This window comes from Chiloscyllium plagiosum, unplaced genomic scaffold, assembly GCF_037043375.1.
Source record: "Chiloscyllium plagiosum isolate Xiang-an unplaced genomic scaffold, Cpla_swu_hap1 HiC_scaffold_26, whole genome shotgun sequence".
Lineage (NCBI taxonomy): Eukaryota > Metazoa > Chordata > Chondrichthyes > Orectolobiformes > Hemiscylliidae > Chiloscyllium > Chiloscyllium plagiosum.
Genome location: NW_028270164.1, coordinates 25,080,162 through 25,101,267, shown reverse-complemented (window position 1 = coordinate 25,101,267; position 21,106 = coordinate 25,080,162). Strand labels below are relative to the sequence as shown.

At 39.0% G+C, this 21,106-nt stretch overlaps 1 protein-coding gene across 1 annotated transcript in view; it reads right to left on the bottom strand.

The window, feature by feature from the left end:
• The window catches only part of LOC122563190 (semaphorin-3D-like), an 85,195-nt gene extending 65,340 nt beyond the window's left edge, over positions 1–19,855 (bottom strand). The window contains exons 1-2 of the mRNA XM_087973585.1: positions 19,835–19,855; positions 17,612–19,558 (exon numbers count right to left, since the gene is read on the bottom strand). Of these exons, the coding sequence (XP_087829711.1) occupies positions 17,612–17,768 (157 nt within the window). The 5' untranslated portion in view covers positions 17,769–19,558; positions 19,835–19,855. The remainder of the gene's footprint in view (positions 1–17,611; positions 19,559–19,834) is intronic.
• Positions 19,856–21,106: the final 1,251 nt, after the last annotated feature.

Below are 21,106 nucleotides of genomic sequence, written 5' to 3'. Positions count from 1 at the left end.
AATCTTTGGAGAAGTTATATTTAAATACATCGGGAAAAGAAATGCATCACAATCTTGCCACATGTATGATTTCCATGTACATCACCATTGGAAGCCCCTATCCACATCATTTGTATTCAGGATTAGAACTAGTCTTTTACTTACTTCACTATTGATAGATAAAACTGTATATTTGTATTGTGTTCTTACATTGGCTGAGGTTAACTCACATCTATCTCCTTGAGTTCTTCAATTTAGCTATTAATGGATTGGAAAATTTTGAACAGAGAACATAGAATTGGACAATCCTGACAGTGCAGAAAGAGGCTATTTGGCCCGTTGAGTCTGCACTGATCCTCCAAAGAGCATCCCACCAAGTCCCATACCCCCAACCCATCCCTGCATGGGCATGTTACATGGCTAACCCACTTAAACTGCATACTCCTGAACACTACAGATGATTTCAGCATGGTGAATCCACCTACCCTGCATATCTTTGGACTATGGGAACAAACTGGAGCATCAAGAGGAAACCCACACAGACACAGGGAGAATTTGAAAACTTCATGTAGACAGTCATCCAAGCCTGAAACTGAACCTACACTATGAGGCAGCAGTGCTAGCCACTGTGCCACCATACTGCACATATGTTCTGCCACATAGGAAAAGGAAAGGCTAGGACTAAGTTGCCATGCCAGTCTGTGTACTAATTTTCTTTCTGCTTTCCTTAATCCTTACCTATATTTTATTGGGCCCTTGGAATTTATTTACCTTAAAGTTTGCTCAGTTGTTCAACAATTGCAATGGTAATAATAACAGCAGTGTCACAGCTTACTTCTGCAATATTCACCAGATCCCTTTCTGGATTGAATAAATTAACTTTCGTAAAAATGAAAGAAAAAATTTAGTTAGCCGTGTTGGTGCCTATGTAACTTCTCTTGTCATATCGTCATTGGACCCCACTTTCAATGACCCCACTCCACCCTTAATTTCATTTTCTCTTACCATCACTGAGAAACAATCAGGGCAGAATCAGGCAGGGAGGTCAAATCAGGAAATTTCCCAACCCAGCAAATCCCTCTCCTTCAAAGGGCCCCTATATATCATGTCTTCATTCAAGGGAAACAGGGGTGAGATGGTCTCAGGGCTGTCAATTCCATGGGAGGTCTGAGGTTGCTGTGGAGGGGATAGATGACAAAGCAAATACTATAGACTAAAAGACCTGCTTCTATGTATTGGTATACTTATCATTAAAGCTGGACCAATGTTTGGCTCTCAAATCCTCACCCCTTACTTTCCATCCATTTCCTGCATAATCCAGATTTTGCCATGCCACCCTATATTTCATCTATTCCTGCACCCCCCTGCAATGTATCATCTATTGATATTCACCCTGTTTTCACTGTGATAGACCTTTTCAACTGCATTTAAAAGTAAATAAACTTTTAATAATGTGATTTAAATTTAAACCAATCAAAATGCAAAATTCAGTTGTACAAAGAAACAGTTTTAAAAAATCTAAATCGCTTAAAGTTGTCAAATTGTTGTAAAAATAAATGAGCATACTTTCACTGACCACAATGGCACGTAATCCTTTAATATCATCTTAAAACTGTCAATCAAATATTGGTACGGCCTTCTATTGACATGGGCATTTGTAGACTGTTTGAAAATCAATCAAGTATGCTGAATGGTCATAGCTAGTGAAAGAAGTCATTGCGACTCAGTGACATTGAAAAAAAAAATGCGAGGAATTCTTAAGCTGCAGCAGATGACTTGTTAACCAACTCACTCAGTGACAGGTATTTGATTTTGTTTCCTCACTAATTGACAGGGAAGTTGTTTTCAATTTAAATCATGACACTAACATTTTGAAGCAGCATTTTCTTCAGTTTTGAATGCAAAAGAGCACTTAAACTCTAAAATAAGTAATTAGTTGCATTGTGCTCGTGAATGTAATTATCAACATACAGGGTTCTATCCTGTACAAACCATCACAGTGAAAACACATCTGCCTTGCAATACACAGCCTAACTATTCACACTTCTTTTGCGTTTCTCCATCAGTCAACGAAGGAACTCCAAGTGACCATGTGACTCTTTCCTTTGTGACCACACCCCCCTCACTCCCCCAATAATGGGATTAGAGTTCATACTGAATTCCATGTATTTAATTATGACACTATCCACAAAATTGAAGGGATTTCGACTGAATACCTCTGAAATGCAACCAACAGGAGTGGGAGTGCTACATATAGGAAAAGCAATCAGAAACTGAAATGGGGACAGGGTTCCAGAATTGGGTTGGCCCAATTCAGTATATATCCAGGCCATAGTTTTCAAATCCTGAGGGATTTGATCCTGCTAGCGACTTTTGGGTAATTATTTCAATCTGTTGGAGATTTCTGAAGCAATTCAACCGCTGGAAATTAGAAAGGAGTACTTCTCCACAGAAATATGTCTACTTTCCGAGGAGCATCAATAATACCCATGAATAAGTAAATGCTTGAGGCATTTTAGCCAAACTAAGGAGAAAGCCAGCAGTGGGTGCAACAGAAAGAATGCTGGAAAATAATGAAGCACAGATCATGGAATCTCTACATTGCAGTTATAGGCCATTCAGCCCAGACCATCCAATGCAGTCCCCCCCTTCCCCATCCTCTGCTGGTATACCTGCATTTTCCATGGCTAATCCATCTTGCCAGCACAATCCTGGACATTATGGGGTAACTTACCATAGATAATCCACTTAAATCCGCACATTTTAGGACAGTGGGAGAACACTGGAGTACCCAGAGGAAATCCATGCAGGCACAAGAAGAACATGCAAACACAGAGTTATCAAAGGCTAGAATCAAACCCAGGTTCCTACTGATGTGAGGCAGCAGTACTAAACACTGAGAAAAGCTATTTTCAAAAGGAAATGGGGAGAAGGAGAACACTGTTACATAGATTTTGCATGAATTGCTTTTAGAAAAAAATGAACACTGAAGGGTATTGTCAAGAACTGTGTGAGAAAATGGATTGTGTGGTGAGAAACTGGATTATACAAATTTGGAAGATCCCAAGTGTGGTTTCTGGTTTGTATTGATTTATTTAATCTCAGCCCGGGTGACAATTGGAGCGTCCCTAGGCTAGCGTGGAAAGAAAACTAGACTTGGTTCTGGTTTCTGATCTCTGCTCTTTGCCTCCTATGGGAAAGCACAAGATGTCAGGCAGGAGCATGAGTGAGACAGGCTGTGATAGCCTCAGTGTATCTGAATAACTTAAACATGTGACAGAGTAAATTGCTCAGGGTCTCAGAATGATTCACCATCACGAGGAGAAAAAATGTCAAAACTCATGGAATGGGGTTAATGGTGGCAACAGATTATTTCATTATAAATTATGCAATTTCTGAAAAGTATCCATTACCAATTAAACATCTGCATTTGATCCTAAAGATGTTTCGCACCAAGAGTAATACCTAAACCCTGACCCACAATGATGCTGGTTTTAATTTTCTCAACATGTCATAAACACATGCCCTCAACTGTTTAACCAATCTCCCATCAAATGCAGACTTAATAATGACATGTTAGAACAAATATTTAAACATGACGCAAATCAGGAAACCTGGTCTAACTCTTCCTTTAGGCTCAAGCCGTGTGCATAAATTGTAAAGATATTTTCAACCACCTATGTACTGTTGTGACTGTATTTGAAGTAAAAATTTGTACTAACCCGCTGTATACAACACAACTAACATTCAACTTTGGAGCTGAATTTAGAGCAAGAATTGTCAGTCTTCACTTTAGTTTGCAATTAAAATAGTTCCCACATATTTTAAAAGATTATATCACTGGTAGTATGATGATAACACTGCTTGATTCTGGGGATTATGACAAGAGGCCTGTGAGCAGAAACATCTGTACTTGTGTGGATTTGGAAAGGGGAAAGCTAGAGTTTATATTTCAAATGCAGACTGAATCTTCAGCAAAGAAGAAAAAAACTCACTGAATTATAAATCAAAAAGGATTACGTTCATCAAGATAAGAAGCTTTTTATGCGTAGTTCTTCATCAATGTAACATATTACAGAAATATTGATCAATAGGAAGTTTTAGTCTGTCTCACAGAATTAATTTGATATTCAGGAGTGTCAAACTTAAGCTAACATTGGCCATATGTGCACCGGATTATTTCCCCAAATCTACTAACCAAGTTTAGTTACAAGTCTCAAAATTGTTCAATAAATTGCACACAGGTGCTGCAGAGGTTTACTGACCCAATGAATTCATGACTGACATAGACTTGTCCCGACAATAATGGAATCTCCTACTTGTACCAGACGGTGCTGTCAGATTAATTTTAAAAGGCAACACCTGGGTAACATTTTAAGGTTGTTGTAAGGAAACTAAGTGAAATATATATTAAGGGTTGAAAAAAATCAGTCAGGCTTGATTTTACAATTGTTCTTCATATTAAACAGACACAAATTATAAATAGGTGGAATGGTTTCCACGAAGAAAGTTTCCTTTGTTGAGCACGCAGTCTTTTGATTGGGAAAAGTTGAATATTTCAATCATTATGCTTGAGCTGTAGCTTATGAGATTTCCCACAGCAATGCACACATAGCATTAGGCAATTCACCAGTTAGAATCAACAAAGGATTTCATTAAATTCATAGACATGCTCCAACCGATCCATATTCTAACTGTCTGCAATATTTAGGACATTTCTTGATGATATGCAGCTTTACGGACCTTTAGTGTAGATGCCTCAACTTTAACTCTTTTTTTCACAAATGCAACTTGAAAAGAATCGAGTATTAGAATGATGTCTAAAGTGCTGTTTATATTTCCACACATGGGACACACTTGCATACTACAGTGCAACATCAGTGGAATATGCACATACTTTTCTGATCCACTGTTTTATTCCAAGCTTCCATTTTATAACCTCCCTAATTTAGATAAATATTTAAATACAAAGAAAGAAATAGAACCTTTCATGATCTCAGCATGTCCCAAAATACTTCACAGCAACTATCTACTTTTATATACGGCAGTTATCATTGTATTCTGGCAACCAATTTGAACACAGCAAGCTCTTGTTCACATTAGTGAAGTAACTTACAAGGTAATCTGTTTTTGATAGATTAGTATCAGTGCAGAGATGAATGTTAGTCAGAGCAACAGGAGAACTATTCTGGTCTTCTTCAGAAAGTGGCATGTGTTTCTGTTCCATCCATCTAAGAGGGAGACTGAGCATCGTTTGAATGTCATATTCAAAAGATGCCACCACCAACAGTGCAGCATTCCATCACTAGCACATTGAAATGCCAGTCGAAGTAATGCATTACTATCTCATAAGCAGGGCTTGAACCCATAACCTAACAAACACAGGAGTGTTACCTACCCTGACCAGCACAGATCAAAGCAGAAAACAAATCAAAATACCCTCAGATCAATTCACTTCCACAGATAATCAATTTACCTAAAATATCATTACCCTGCAAGTGGACAACACAGGGCAAGCCGACACAAGATATACTGTTGCTTCTGGCCAGACACAAGGACTGAGGAGCATTTATCCAAACCTCCATTCACCAATTACATCAGAAGTACCAGAGTGGTGCAAGAAATGTAATCTCCATCACATTCAAAAAATTAAAATTATTATTTTTCTGATTCAGTGGCATTCTTGAAGTTTCACATTACTCTGAACTGAAATTAAATTATCTTCTGGAACAGATCTGCAACTTCCCCAAGGGCACTTCAAATGACTTGACATTTGTATTCTGCTGCTTGTATGAAGGTTACTTCAGGTCGACATAAACATGGTATCTGAGTTTGTCTCAAATTGATTAAGAGACTTTATTTTCCAAGCCTTAATGTTAAATAAATTTTTCAGTAAGTAGTGGTATAAAGACTTGCCAACCAGTAATTTTGAGCTCCAAATGTGGAACATCTTGACGTAGTACATACAACTTTGCCAAGAGCCTGTCTTTCTATGATCCTACTATAAGTGTACAAGCTGCAGATGATTACATTCAAATTGAGTGCACATTGCTGTTTGATTTTTCGTTTCCTATTGGAAAGTATGTTCCATTCATGAAGCAATATGTTCTTACAAAGAGATGTTCAGAAACAAATATCTTTGAATGCCCCCCTAGGGTAGTACAGGGATACTTTTGTCTAATTACTTCTCAGCATTGGGTGTCACAACTACCATATGCTGGTGGCCTTTGATGGGATATTTTCAGCACATATTTCTCATAAGTGTAACCATTATAAAGTAAAAACGTATAATGTTTCTTGTGTGTTTCCCTGTTCTATCTGTTTTTTATTTTCTCTTGGGAACCAAATAGCGCATGAAGAAAATCTTCCAAATGCATTCAGTAAAGGAGGACTTGATTGATCGGAATGAAATCAGCATGCAATATTACATCCATTCAGTTTTTTTAAAAATGAAGTCAGTCAATGTGCATCCCTTTCTGCTCAACACATTTCCAGTGCCTCTTTCTTTCTTTGTTTCTCATAGTCATGCTATTGTAGCTTTTAAACCTCTAGCAACAAAATAGAACACATAAAGGAATGCTTCTTCACTGACTTCTAGATTCCATCAACTGCTGCTTCCCCACAATAAGCATTGTATGTAAACCTCGAGAATTCTCAATTCCCTGCATCTTGAAACAGCTGACTGTGTACTTTGGAAGTTGCTCCCCTACTTGCCATACCCTTAAACAGCTGATCAGTGTGCTGCCTATTGTTTTCTTGCTTAGCAGATCCCCAAAAAGTTGATCAGTGCCACATACAGAAGGTTTTGTTACATTTGTTTTCATGTATTCTGGGGGTATATCACCAGGCAAGATTAAACCACAATGAAAGGCGGAGCTGTCCAGACAAACTTCTCAGATACTTTTTCTTTAGAAGACTGACAAGAATGCAACATCTGTCACCACCTAAAGATGTCCGAAATTGCTTTGCCATCAAACAAGTAGTTTTAAAGTGTAGTTGCTCCTGTGTCCCAAGAAACACGACAGCCGATTGATACCCCTATGGCTCCACTCTATTTTAATAATGTTAGTCATAGGACAGCGCCTGGCCAAGATACAAAACAAAGGGATACTTTGAAAGCCAAGATAGTCTTCATGTTCACAAATGACTCCTTATCCTTACAGTAGCCAAGGAAGGACTCAGGTACACTTTGGCGTCAGAAATTCAAAGGATAAATCAGAACCATGCAAAACTTTGGAACTACCTTAACCAGTCCTATTTTCTTTTAATTCATTCATTGGACGAGGGCATTGCTGGTTTGGCCAGCATTTATTGTCCATCCCTAATTGCCCAGAGGGCAGTTAAAAGTCAATCACATTGTCATGGGTGTGGAGTCACATATAGGCCAGACCACATAAGGATGACAGTTACCTTTCCTAAAGGACATTAGTGATACAGATGGGCTTTTCTAACAAATGGCAACAGATTCATGGTCATCATTAGAATTTTAATTGAATTCAAATTCTACCATTTGCCCTGGTGGATTTGGAACCTGGGTCAACACTCAAGCAATAAAACCACAAGGCCATTGCCTCCTCCTCTTTGTTTTTCTCTTCTATGATGTCATTGACTGTCCTTGCAAATATATAAGGAACAACATAACTCACATCATCTGCATCCAGCCAGGAGAGCACACAACTATTAAGGGGCCCCCCTTCCAACTTCCAAACACAACCACTAGTGAGTCAAACAGTCAGGGCAGGCAAGGAAAAGGTAGGACTAATAAATTAAACTGCATTTATTTCAATGCAAGGGGCCTAACAAGAAAGGCAGATTAACTAAGGGCGTGGTTCAGAACATGGGACTGGGATATCATAGCAATTACAGAAACATGGCTCAAGGGTGGGCAGGACTGGCAGCTTAATGTTCTAGTACACAAATGTTACAGGAAGGATAGAAAGGTAGGCAAGACAGGAGGGGGAGTGGCATTTTTGATAAGGGATAGCATTACAGCCGTGCTGAGGGAGATTATTCCCAAAAATACATCCAGGAAAGTTATTTGGGTGGAACTGAGAAATAAGAAAGGGATGATCACCTTATTGGGATTGTATTATAGACCCCCTAATAATCAGAGGGAAATTGAGAAACAAACTTGTAAGGAGATCTCAGCTATCTCTAAGAATAATAGGTAAATTATGGTAGGGGATTTTAACATTCCAAACATAGACTGAGACTGCCATAGTTCTGGATCAGTGGTGCTGGAAGAGCACAGCAATTTAGGCAGCATCCGACGAGCAGCAAAATCGACGTTTCGGGCAAAAGCCCTTCAGTGTTAAGGGTTTAGATGGAGAGGAATTTGTTAAGTGCGTACAAGAAAATTATCTGATTCAGTATGTGGATGTATCTGCTAGAGAAGGTGCAAAACTTGACCAACTTTTGGGAAATAAGGCAGGGCAGGTGACTGAGGTGGCAGTGGGGGAGCACTTTGGGGCCAGCAATTCTATTAGACCATAATTAGACCATAATTCTATTAGATTTAAAATAGTGATGGAAAAGGATAGACCAGATCTAAAAGTTGAAGTTCTAAATTGGAGAAAGGCCAATTTTGACGGTATTAGGCAAGAACTTTCAAAAGCTGATTGGGGTAGACGTTCGCAGGTAAAGGGATGGCTTGAAAATGGGAAACCTTCGGAAATGAGATAACGAGAATCCAGAGAAAGTATATTTCTGTTAGGGTGAAAGGAAAGGCTGGTAGGTATAGGGAATGCTGGATGACTAAAGAAATTGAGGGTTTAGTTAAGAAAAAGAAAGAAGCATATGTAAGGTATAGACAGGGTTGATTGAGTGAATCCTTAGAAGCGTATAAAGGAAGTATACTATAAAGGGAGTATACTGAAAAGGGAAATCAGGAGGGCAAAACGGAGACATGAGATAGCTTTGGCAAATAGAATTAAGGAGAATCCAAAGATTTTTACAAATACATTAAGGACAAAAGGGTAACTAGAGAGAGAATAGGGCCCCTCAAAGATCAGTCGGTTTTCTTGATTGAAGAAGAAGGCACGGAGGCGAAGGCGGCGGAAGAATTGTCCCTCAAAGATCAGCAAGGCGGCCTTTGTGTGGAGCCGCAGGAGATGGGGGAGATACTAAACATGTATTTTGCATCAGTATTTACTGTGGAAAAGGATATGGAAGATATAGACTGTAGGGAAATAGATGGTGACATCTTGCAAAATGTCCATATTACAGAGGAGGAAGTGCTGGATGTCTTGAAACAGGTAAAGGTGGATAAATCCCCAGGACCTGATCAGGTGTACCCTAGAACTTTGTGGGAAACTAGAGAAGTGATTGCTGGGCCTCTTGCTGAGATATTTGTATCATTGATAGTTGCAGGTGAGGTGCCGGAAGACTGGAGGTTGGCAAATGTGGTGCCACTGTTTAAGAAGGGTAGTAAGGACAAGCCAGGGAACTATAGACCGGTGAGCCTGATGTTGGTGGTGGGCAAGTTGTTGGAGAGAATCCTGAGGGACAGGATATACATGTATTTGGAAAGGCAAGGACTGATTAGGGATAGTCAACATGGCTTTGTGTTTGGGAAATCATGTCTCACAAACTTGATTGAGTTGTTTTGAGGGAGTAACAAAGGATTGATGAAGGCAGAGTAGTAGATGACACCAAAACTGGGGGTTTAGTGGACATCGAAGAGGGTTACCTCAGATTACAACAGGATCTTGATCAGATGGGCCAATGGGCTGTACATTTAATGGTAAGGTCTTAGGGAGTGTTGCTGAATGAAGAGACCTTGGAGTGCAGGTTCATAACTCCTTGAAAGTGGAGTCACAGGTAGATAGGATAGTGAAGGCGGCATTTGGTATGCTTTCCTTTATTGGTCAGAGTACGGAGTACAGGAGTTGGGAGGTCATGTTGCGGCTGTACAGGACATTGGTTGCAATATTGTGTGCAATTCCGGTCTTCTTCCTATCAGAAAGATGTTGTGAAAGGGTTCATAGAGTCATAGAGTCATAGAGATGTACAGCATTGAAACAGACAGGCTCTGGCTGTTTTCCCTGGTGCATCGGAGGCTGAGGGGTGACCTTATAGAGGTTTACAAAATTATGAGGGGCATGGATAGGGTAAATACACAACGTCTTTTCCCTGGGGTCGGGGAGTCCAGAACTAGAGGGCATAGGTTTAGGGTGAGAGAGGAAAGATATAAAAGAGACCTAAGGGGCAACTTTTTCCACACAGAGTGGTGCATGTATGAAATGAGCTGCCAGAGGAAGTGGTGGAGGCTGGTACAATTGCAACATTTAAGAGGCATTTGGATGGGTATCTGAATAGGAAGGGTTTGGATCAGGTGGGCCAATGGGCTGAGAAGTGGCAGATGGAGTTTAATTCAGATAAATGCGAGGTGCTGCATTTTGGGAAAGCGAATCTTAGCAGGACTTGTACATTTAATGGTAAGGTTGCTGGTTGCTGGCAGGTGGGACTAGATTGGGTTGGGATATCTGGTCAGCATGGACGGGTTGGACTGATGGGTCTGTTTCCATGCTGTACATCTCTATGACTCTATGACACTAAATAATTATTATGAAATAATAACATTTATAGGCAACTAAAAACAATCAGCTTGCAAGCTCTGTGATGTTTACAACTCAATGTTTACAATCTCATTTGCACAAGCATACATAGAGTCTTCAACAATGTTTATCACCAAGAGTGATTATCTCTTTGCTAATCTGTGAAAGGTTGAGGCTAAATATAGTGCCCTGCAGTTATCCTGCTTCAGACTAATCAACACATCAGAGTACAGTTCTTTTTAAAATGCATTGTATACACAATGGATGGGTCAGGAATGGAAGCTCACTTAAAGTAAATACTCATTTTGCAGTCAACATGACAACACAATGGTCCTAGTAAATTGTGTGAGTACAGCTACTTTGCAGTTTTTGACCTGTAAACTGCTAGTTTCTAACATATAGAACAAAGGTCTTTCAGATAGTCAAATTATTGGTTCAATTTTGGATTTGCAGTAAGATGATAAGTTCAGGGCAAGGAAAAACCATTACTTTGATGTCAATTATGTTTGGAAAGTATATTCAACAATAGTCAAGATCTGGTTTTATCATTGAAAATCACATGCACAGATGAAAATACACATCTGACTAAACCGATGAGCAAAAATAAATTCTCAACAATTTACGCAAATCTGAAATAAAATTCTGAAAATCGATCAATACATCAGGTAGCATCTCCAGAGACAGAAATTAATGTAGCATTTCAGGTTGATAATCTTTTATCAAACCTGCAAGATGTTAATGATGAATAGTTCTTAAGCAAATGTAGTTTGAAAAAGGGAAATGGAGGAGTTGGGGTAGGGAGGGGGAGCTTAGAATTAAAGAGAATGTTCTATGATAGAATGGAAATCAAAAGTGATTCTGAGAGAAGTGATGACAGTGGAAACTAAGAAGACTGCTTCTTTTGGCGAGTATTTGTAAGGAATTCCTGCGACAAGCATCGACTCTCGTCTCTTCTTGGCCTTGATACAGCCAAACTTCCACTTTTTCATTCCCTTCTGTTGCTCTGCTATGTTTGCAGCTCCTCTAGACCCTTCACTTTGCTACACTTTCCCATTGCTAATCTCTTTTTGCTTGCACAATAATTCCTTTCCTTAGCTAATTAGCCCTGCTCTCCAGTTTATGACAAATTCTTTCCCTTTCCTCCTACTTCCCTACACCGACCCCACCATTTGCCTCTCATCCTCTTGCTCTATAGATTCCTCATTTTGTTCACCTCAAAATCGTACCTTTGTACCTTTCTCCACAAGCACTGTCTGTCCTATTGAGGACAGATTTCCTGTTTTCCTGTGTTATTGTTTCTATTATGGTCTTGATAACACAATATGTCGAATAACAATCCCTTTTGATGGAATCAAGATTTTCCTCTCTCTTCCATGCCTCTCTGTTCAGGGCATTTACTGAAGGGAACTCTGGGGATAAGATGTGTGCACACTAAAATGGTTTTTCATGGAGAGTTAAGAATAGTTGTAGAGTCTTCAACTCATCTCACTACCCATGATAGGGGAGTCTAAAACTAGAGGGCATAAATTTAAGGTGTGAAGAGAGAGATATGAAAGGGGTCCAGAGGGGCAGTTTTTTTCGCACAGAGGGTGATGAGTGTTTAGAATAGGCTGCCAGAGGTAGTGGTGGAGGTGAGCACAATCTTGTCATTTAAGAAACATTTGGACAGGTACATGGATGGTATAAGTTTCGAGAAATATGGGCCAAACAGGCAAATGGAACTAGATTAATTGTGAAAACTGGGCAGCATGAACAAGTTGGGCTGAATGGCCTGTTTCCATGCTGCAAACCTCTTTAATTCTATGACAATGCAATAACATTTCCAGAACGACAATAAAGTATATGACAAGACATATATTTAAACAATTGCAATGTTGCCTATGTATCAGCAAGTATGCAGTATACCTAAAAGGTATATCATCACCGTATCGTGACACATGGCCTGAGTTTTTAAACATTTCAACCTCCATCTTAATTGTTGTCATTTAAAGCATGAGATGCTGATGGAAGTGTGCTGTTGTTTGTAACTGAATAGTTTAATATCAGCCCAGACACTGAAGAGTCTATGACTATAAGGTATGAGGAACTCTAATTAGTATTCGTTAAATCTTTCAGTACTACATTATCCACAGCTAGTTCTTTATATTACCAGCACTAACATATATAATGCCTCAGAAACAAAAACAGAAATTGCAGGAAAAGCTCAGCAGGTCAGGAAGCATCTGTGAAGATGAATCAGAGTTATTGTTTTGGGTCCAGTGATCCTTCTTCAAAAATGATGGTAGCTAGGAAAATGTTGGTGTTTATACAGAAGATGAGGTTAGGGGTAGGGGAGGGAGAGTAAACAAGAGGTGGGAAATAAGCCTAAGAGAGAAAAACAGTTGGACAGACAAAGGAGTGGCTAATGGACCGTAAAATGGTCTTTGTTTCCCCAGTGTAGAAGAGATCACATTGTGAGCAGCGAATGAAGTAGATTGAGTAGATTGGGTGAAGTGCAGGTAAAGGACTGGTTCACCTGGGAGATGTATTAGGGGTCTTGGATGGTGAAGAGGAGGGAGTAAGTAAATGGGCAGGTGTTATACCTTTTGTGGTTGCAGGGAAAGGTGTCATGAGATTGTGAGGATGTGTTGAGAATGAAGGAGGAGTGGACCAGAGTGTCCAGGACGGAATGGTCCTTACAGAAGGGGAATGTGTGTCTGGTGGTGACATTCCACTGGAGGTGGCAAATGATTCTATAGATGTAGATACTGGTGAGACGGTAGGTGAAGACAAGGAGGAGGGAACAAGAAAGGGTGAAGGCTGAAGTCAGGGAGATAGGTTAGAGGAATACTTGGTTGAGGAAGAAGATGGACATTTCAGAGGCTCTCTTGTGGAAGTTGCTTCTTCAGATCAGATGCAATGGAGATGGTGGAACTGGGAGAATGAAGTAAAGTCTTTACAGGAAGAAGGGTGTGACAAGACAACTGTAGGAGTCGGTGGGTTTGTAGCGGATACTAGTGGCAGGGGATCCCCAGAAATGGAAACAGAGGTGTTGAGGAAGGGAAGAGAGGAATCAGAGATGGACCAGGTAATGGTGAGAGTTGAGTGGAAATTGGAAGATAAATTGATAAACATTTCCAATTCTGGATGAGACAGGGAAGCAGCATCGACAATGTCATCATCAATATACCGGAGAAAGAGTTGTGGGTGGGATCCAGAATAGGACTGGAACAAGGAATGTTGCATGTACCCTACCAAGAGACAGGCATACCTGGGGCCCATGTGGGTACCCCAATGGCCATACCTGTGACGTGATGAAAGTGAGGGGAGTTAAAAGCGAAGATGTTTAGAATGAGGATGAATTCGGCCAGGCGAATGAGGGTGGTAGTGGATGTGGCTGGTTCAGGCCTTTTTTCCAAGAAGCGGAGAGCCTTGAGACCATGATGTGTAAAGGGATTGCTCGTCCATGGTAAACAGAAGGCGACTGGAACCCGCAGATGGGTAATTCTGAAACTAACGTAAAGCGTCAGAGGATTCGCAGATGTAAGTGGGAGGGTCTAGACAAAAGGAGAACAAAATGGGTTAGGTAAGAAGAGATAAGTTCTGTGGATCAGGAGGAGGCAGAAACAATGGGTCTGTCTGGGCATATTGCCTTATTGCTTACAACTACACTGTTGGATGCAAAAGTTCACATCACTTTGGCAGATCAGGTAGAAAAAGTGAATACAGGGATTCTTCATGAATATAGCCTACATGTTTTACAATCATTACACAAGGAGCTTTGTATAAAGTTAATCAGAATCAGACTACCAGTTGGAAATATTCTTCTTCTTGCATTTTTGCTTTTTACTGGAAGATGTAATTATGAATAACAAACTGCTACTGCAGTGAAATATTACTTATAATGAATACATGAATAATTAAACACTACAGACTAGATTTTGAATTCATGGAACATTTATCAGATCTTTTTGTTAATAGGTTATTTCCTGGATGGATTTAAAAATAGCAATGATGTTTGATGAGAAAAAGACAAAGGCAAAGTACGTTCAACCACCTCTCTGCCCCACCCCCAGCACAAAGCAGTAATGTTAATCAGATACCACATATGGCTTTTCTTCAATTGAATTAATTCTTCAACAACTGAAGGAAGAATTATCATGTCACATTAGAAATCTGAATGAATGGTTGGCAGTTATTCCACAATATTCATTCTCAGTATGTTAGTAAATAAACTGGTAGGATCAGAGACATTTTTTCTAAGCTTATGGAATGACGTGGGAAAATATTCTGTGGTTTGTGAATTGTTTTCATTCTAAATTCTATCATACCAACAATGATAGAAAACTGTGTGGTTAAACATGTGCATCGACAGTGGAATTGCCTGTAGTTTTGGAAGCAGCAACAGAAGTGTAGCACTTCTGAAGAAAAAATATCACAAAAATTCTCCAAAACAAAATTACATTGCTACATTCTACAACTTCATAAATATTTTCATCCTTTTTTTATAAAGTAGGCTGTGTGTATATTAGGCAACTCTTCACTTGTAACCGATTCTGCGTTTCCTTGAAAGGTCAGAGTGCCTCCTGAATTGTCAGTAGCAACTGTACATTTAAAATTCATGCATTTGCCTTGAAGTTACACTTCTCTCCAAACCTGTAACAGATGCTTAATGTCTAGTATCTGGCATATATAGAGATTGCATAGCTCTGGATAGTGGATGAAGGACAGAGGAAGAAACCTCTATTATGCCTTACAATTTACTTATCACACAACAGCAGGTTAAATTGTGATTTGTGGGCGGCACAGTGGCACAGTGGTTAGCACTGCTGCCTCACAGCGCCAGAGACCCGGGTTCAATTCCCGACTCAGGCGACTGACTGTGTGGAGTTTGCACATTCTCCCCGTGTCTGCGTGGGTTTCCTCCGGGTGCTCCGGTTTCCTCCCACAGTCCAAAGATGTGCGGGTCAGGTGAATTGGCCATGCTAAATTGCCCGTAGTGTTAGGTTAAAGGGGTAAATGTAGGGGTATGGGTGGGTTGCGCTTCGGCGGGTCAGTGTGGACTTGTTGGGCCGAAGGGCCTGTTTCCACACTAAGTAATCTGTAAGTAATCTAATCTAATAATCCAACAGGTTTATTTGGAAGCACTGGTTGTGAACACCTGATGAAGCTACTGCTACTGCTTCCAAATAAATCTGCTGGACTATAACCTGGTGTTGTGTGATTTTTAACTTTGTCTACCCTAGTCCAACACCGGTTCCTCCACATCATTACAATTTACTGTGATTTGCAACAGGAACACTAACCTTTGAGTAAAGCTACAGACATGAAATTGACTAACAAAGACCTATTTTCTATGCTGAAGATTTGGAGGTATAATATTACAAGCTAATGTGCACAGTATTTGTGAAAGGGTAAAGCACACTTGAGTCACACTCAGGTGCAGAGGGCTGCGGCTGCATTGGCAACAGCAATGCTTCTTCTATATAATTATTGCAGGGACATCTGTTGCTGAGGTGGAGGTCGCTAATCCGAACTGCGGCACTCAGTACTAAGAATGCCCAGCGCTGCTATATTCCAAACATGATTTGTGGCATAGAGAACAAAAGGAATGCTAATAGAATCTGGGCTTAAGTCTGAGAGACAGAGAGCAATTAAGAAAGCAGTTAATTTTAAAAGGAGATTTCGTTTTTGAAATGTGGCACTTAATCCGGACAGGATTGCAACCTATTTTTCCATTATTTTTCCCTCAATTTAAAAGATGAAAAAGCATTTATATTCAAATTAGTTGGCTATTCCCTCATGATATGGAGCCCAACAAGCCTTCTGTAAGAGGGACTCATTTTGGAGATTGGGGATAAAGCACTGCATTGAGCCTGACAAGTTGTACAATATTTTCAATTAATTTGATTCAATACGTCTGGGTTGAATGCCAGATGAAGTTGCAACTTGTTCTTTAGTTTCCAATTAATAATGTGTATTAAAATGTGAGCTATAGTTTACGTAATGAGTAAACACATGTCAAGACATGCATGTGAACAAGAGTTTCATTCTGGAATAAAGCGGAGAGCTGAAATATTGCTTCCAAGGTTTAAGACACATAATGCATGCATTTATCACTCAGTGTAGCCACCAAACCTTTAGACTGTTCGAGGACTTTTTAATGACTTGACCCTTTTAAAACTAAAAGTAGCCATGGTGTAAAGTGAAGTTAATTTTAGCAACAGTAGCAGAAGAATGGGGATGGAAAGAACAGTTGACATGCAGCATAAGTGTTCTCAGTGGCAAATCTTTTGTATATGCCGAGTCTTTTATATATTTGGGAGAAATTACTGACTAACATGATGGGATCAGTTGCTTCTCAGGCTGTGTAAGCATATTCCTGTCTTCTTTATTCTGCTTATCCTTCCCTTTACAATGCTTTCTTCTTTATCTGCCTCAATGCCGTTGGTGGCTCATTTTTTTAATCTCCACTCATTTATTTCTTGTCCAGCTCCTCCTCACAACCAGCTGGCCACATTCTAATCATTATGGTAGGGAGCCATTGACCAGACAGCCAGGATTTCCATTGCTTCTGGAACTTGTTATACAAAAATGCACATCTTTGACAACACAAGATAAATGTAAAATTTGCAGTATTCGTTCCAGAATGTCAGAAAACGTCAAGTCACTTGCCCAGGCAAAGATCTAAGCCAATCACACTAACGTTTTGTTTCAACAGTGTTCAGATTAGGTGAGTTTTTTTGATCTCTGGATTGTTGAGGTTCCAAGGCTGAAAACAACTTCATCAGTAAATTGCTATCTGATATCAGTATATTACTGGGAGGATACAGAACCTCATAGAAACTTTGAAACGTCAGAGTGTTGGAGCAAACCCTGAATGACAAATTGACAAGAATTTATGTGAAAAAAAGATTTTTTTTGTATTCTGTCAAGCCAAAAAAATCATTTTCCAATGTAACATCACACATGCACAGTGTCTTACTGACCTTTAGGAGTTAATACTGTACTGTGAAGATAAGGTGACAGTGATCTTGAAATACATTAGTGAAATTTACAACGTTTCTGAAAAATATAACACATTTGATATTTTTTACCTTGATATGAGAATGTCAGGCGTGGTTTACTTTGTTTCCAGGCTTCACTCACTGGTAAAAGAAAGATGATAAGAACACAGCAGCACATTGCAGTAAACTGTGCAGAAGCAAACTTACTTCTGCAGTCCCTTTCTCTGATTAGAAATTTGCACTCCATGTTCTAAGTCTACAGACAGCTACCAGCACAACTCAATCCCTCTGTATCTCAGCAAGGTCCATACCAATTCAATTCTTCAAAGTACACTGCTAAAATAGTTGTTAAACTAAAAGTGGGAGTGGTGGACTCTCCTGCCAATCAGTCTCCATCGATTTGCATAAATGCTGTCAGGAACAAGCAAGAAAGGAGTGGTTTGGCAGAGGCTGGTGAAGTATTTTATAATTAGAGCCAGCAGTGCTAACATCTGCTGAACAACAGGCAGCATTAATACAAGAAAATGTTTAAGCTGCACATCATTAATAAACAGCAATGGTGCACTCCAGCCACTGTGGTTCTTTTTAAAGGTAGACTTCAGCCCAATTTTCAATTAAAGCAATATTTGGATCAATCAGTATTTTTAAAAATGATCAACATTATGTAGTGTGGTAGTCTGATTCACACTACAGAAAATTCAGAATAAACCAAATGTTTAATACTCAACCTCTCAGATTAAAAGCTGCACATTTCAGTACAACAGTGTTACTGTAGGAAAGTAGACTAACTAGAAGTCAAGACTTTTCAGGGCAATGTTTTGGGGGTTTGCAGCTATACAGTGATCTGGGAAAGGAGCTACTTTCTTCTTACTTTTGTACAAAGGCACTTCGGTACAAAAATTTAAATAGATACAAAGCAAAGTTAAGAGCAGCGAAAATAAATTTAAAATCTGAAAACGACTCTGAAAATCACAAAGTATGATCATGGATTTTAATTGAAATTGCAATAGTAATATAAAAAGTTTGGAGCAGGAAGCTTCATTAAGTTTTAATATGTTCGGTGTTTCTAGACAACAACCTTTCTGTCATCATTTCCATTAATTCATTCTCATTAAAAATACTCACTTCAATGGCATTTTCTTCATTACCTGGTTTTAAACATTTGTATAACAGATAGGATCAGTCAGATACATACAGCGAAAATAGAGCCTCCTTGATTTGCAATTCATCCCTCTGTTATCGTGTCCCAACCCTCTTTTTCTTATAGCCAGCGTATGTGCCAATGATTTCATTGAATAACATAATATGGGACTTTACTTAAAGGAAAAGCAGCTTGGAAAATCAGACACTGAGGCTGGTACATCTGCTTCCTGGCTCCTATTGTTTTATAGACATAAAGGATAATAGCTGACAATCAGAATTTGAGATCTCTGTGTCCAACTAACGAGAGACTGTATTACCGTCTGAAAATTGTATATTTATAGTCATCTCTTACACCGCTTTTCAAGCTAGTTTTCTATATCCTCTATGCTGTGATCCCTAATTAGGAAGTTATATTGCATCTGTTAATTACCAATGAAGAAACTTATCAAGAAAGTTTCAAAATTCAAATGCATTTTCTCATCTGCTTCATCAGAAAAGTGTCAAAAACTCATTATGTTATCTAGGCTTAGCCATCTGCCTTGAATCATGTTGGCCATTCATTACCAGACTACACTCTTCCACTATGATGATATTGTTCCGGTTTATAGATGTGGCTTTCGGCACTCAGTCTGCAAATCAACTTATTTTTGCTGCAGATTCATAAATAAACTAGTTAATAAATAAACCACAAAAAATACGGTTGGTCAATATAAACAGATACTTATATGATCAGAGAGAGTTGCAAATATGATCCTCCTTGCAATTCCATTTGAATGTCGCCACATTAATTAGAAATCATCGACTCGCACACAAACTTGAACAGGACGTGACTTTGTGCATTCTGCTGTATTATGACTGGAAACTGTGAGAAAGGATGGATTTCCAACTTGCCACCTAATTAAATTGGATGACAGAATGCCAAATTTACACCAAAATTGAATATATCTATACAGTATATTCAGCTCTATCTCTTCGTAAATCTTGAGAACACACAATTCATATCAGAGTTGCCACTGTATCCTGGCTTTATTTATACTAGACAAACCACAAATATATCTCCAATTATAATGATTCCGCTGGTCACATTTCAACTAACACATACATTTTAGTAAAACTAATGTGCTATTTAATTTTACTTGTCGTGAACATTCACATTATTGTTAAAATCACCTTTATCTGTCATATAAAAGCTTCAAATGCTGAAGGTTACGTTCCTTCCATTTTGTTTAACTTGGCAGCTGAAAATAGCATTGGAGAAGTCTAGTTAATCATTTTACTAACCAGGGAACGAATTTCTCGAGTTTTTGGACTTCGAACTTATTTAATGGGATGGGTATCAATTTAGAGACGTCTGTTAGTCATTACAGAGGTGACCTGACTTCACAGCCCAAACAAGTGTTAAATTATGAAGGCAAACAGCTGTCAGCTGGAATTTCAATATAAACCAAGAGTTAATTAACCCTTTTAGGCATCTCCAGCCTTATTTTATTTAAAGAAATGATTTAATTGTCTCAACTCATTTTCTTTTTCCTAACATTGGATTGCCTACCATAGCATTCCTTATCCAAAGAAAAATAGTGGGAAAATGTTCCAGCCCAAGGGATCATATAGAATAAAAGAAATTACAACTGAGAAGGAAGTCATTCCAGATTTTTAACTGGAGCCATTACCTCAAAGCTTATATCCCTCTGTATTTTGTTTATTAATTTTCAAGTACTTTTATCTGGTACCTGTCAGTACAAGTCTCTATTAAACCTGAATTATTCAGCTAAACAAAACCATTGCTAAACTACAGGCTGGGGGGCACAAGGAGGAATGCCCCAGCAAGACATTCTTTCTCCATTTTAAAGGAACTGCAAAGCTGTTGGCAGCTCATGGAGTGATGGACTCTGCTATTGGATTACCTGATATTGCATGTCGAACTTATGAATGATATTAACTAGGAGAATGCAATATTGTTTATTGCTGAGTACTAAATTGATTAAAGTAAAATTCTTTTTCAGGGTAATTGTCCATGCCCCAGCTGTACTCTGGAGTGTGTGTATATACAAGACAAGGATTGAATACATTGAGGTCATTTCTATGTTTACAGATTCCAAGGACATGGATACCTAGTGATCTGTCTGTGACATTGCTCATGGAAACAGGAAACAAAAGCTAGGGGGATGAGTTTTTGTTTATCTTTGTATGTTTATGTGCCAATTGCTTTTATAAACCTGTCTACATCTTCCATTAACATTTATTGACAGTTGTTTGTGTATTTAAAAGTTCAAGAACAAAGTTTAAAAGAAGACATTTGGACTGGATTAAGTTAAAAATCACACAACACCAGGTTATAGTCCAACAGGTTTAATTGGAAGCACACTAGCTTTTGGAGCGACACTCCTTCATCAGGTGATAGTGGAGGGCTCGATCGTACCACTATCACCTGATGAAGGAGCG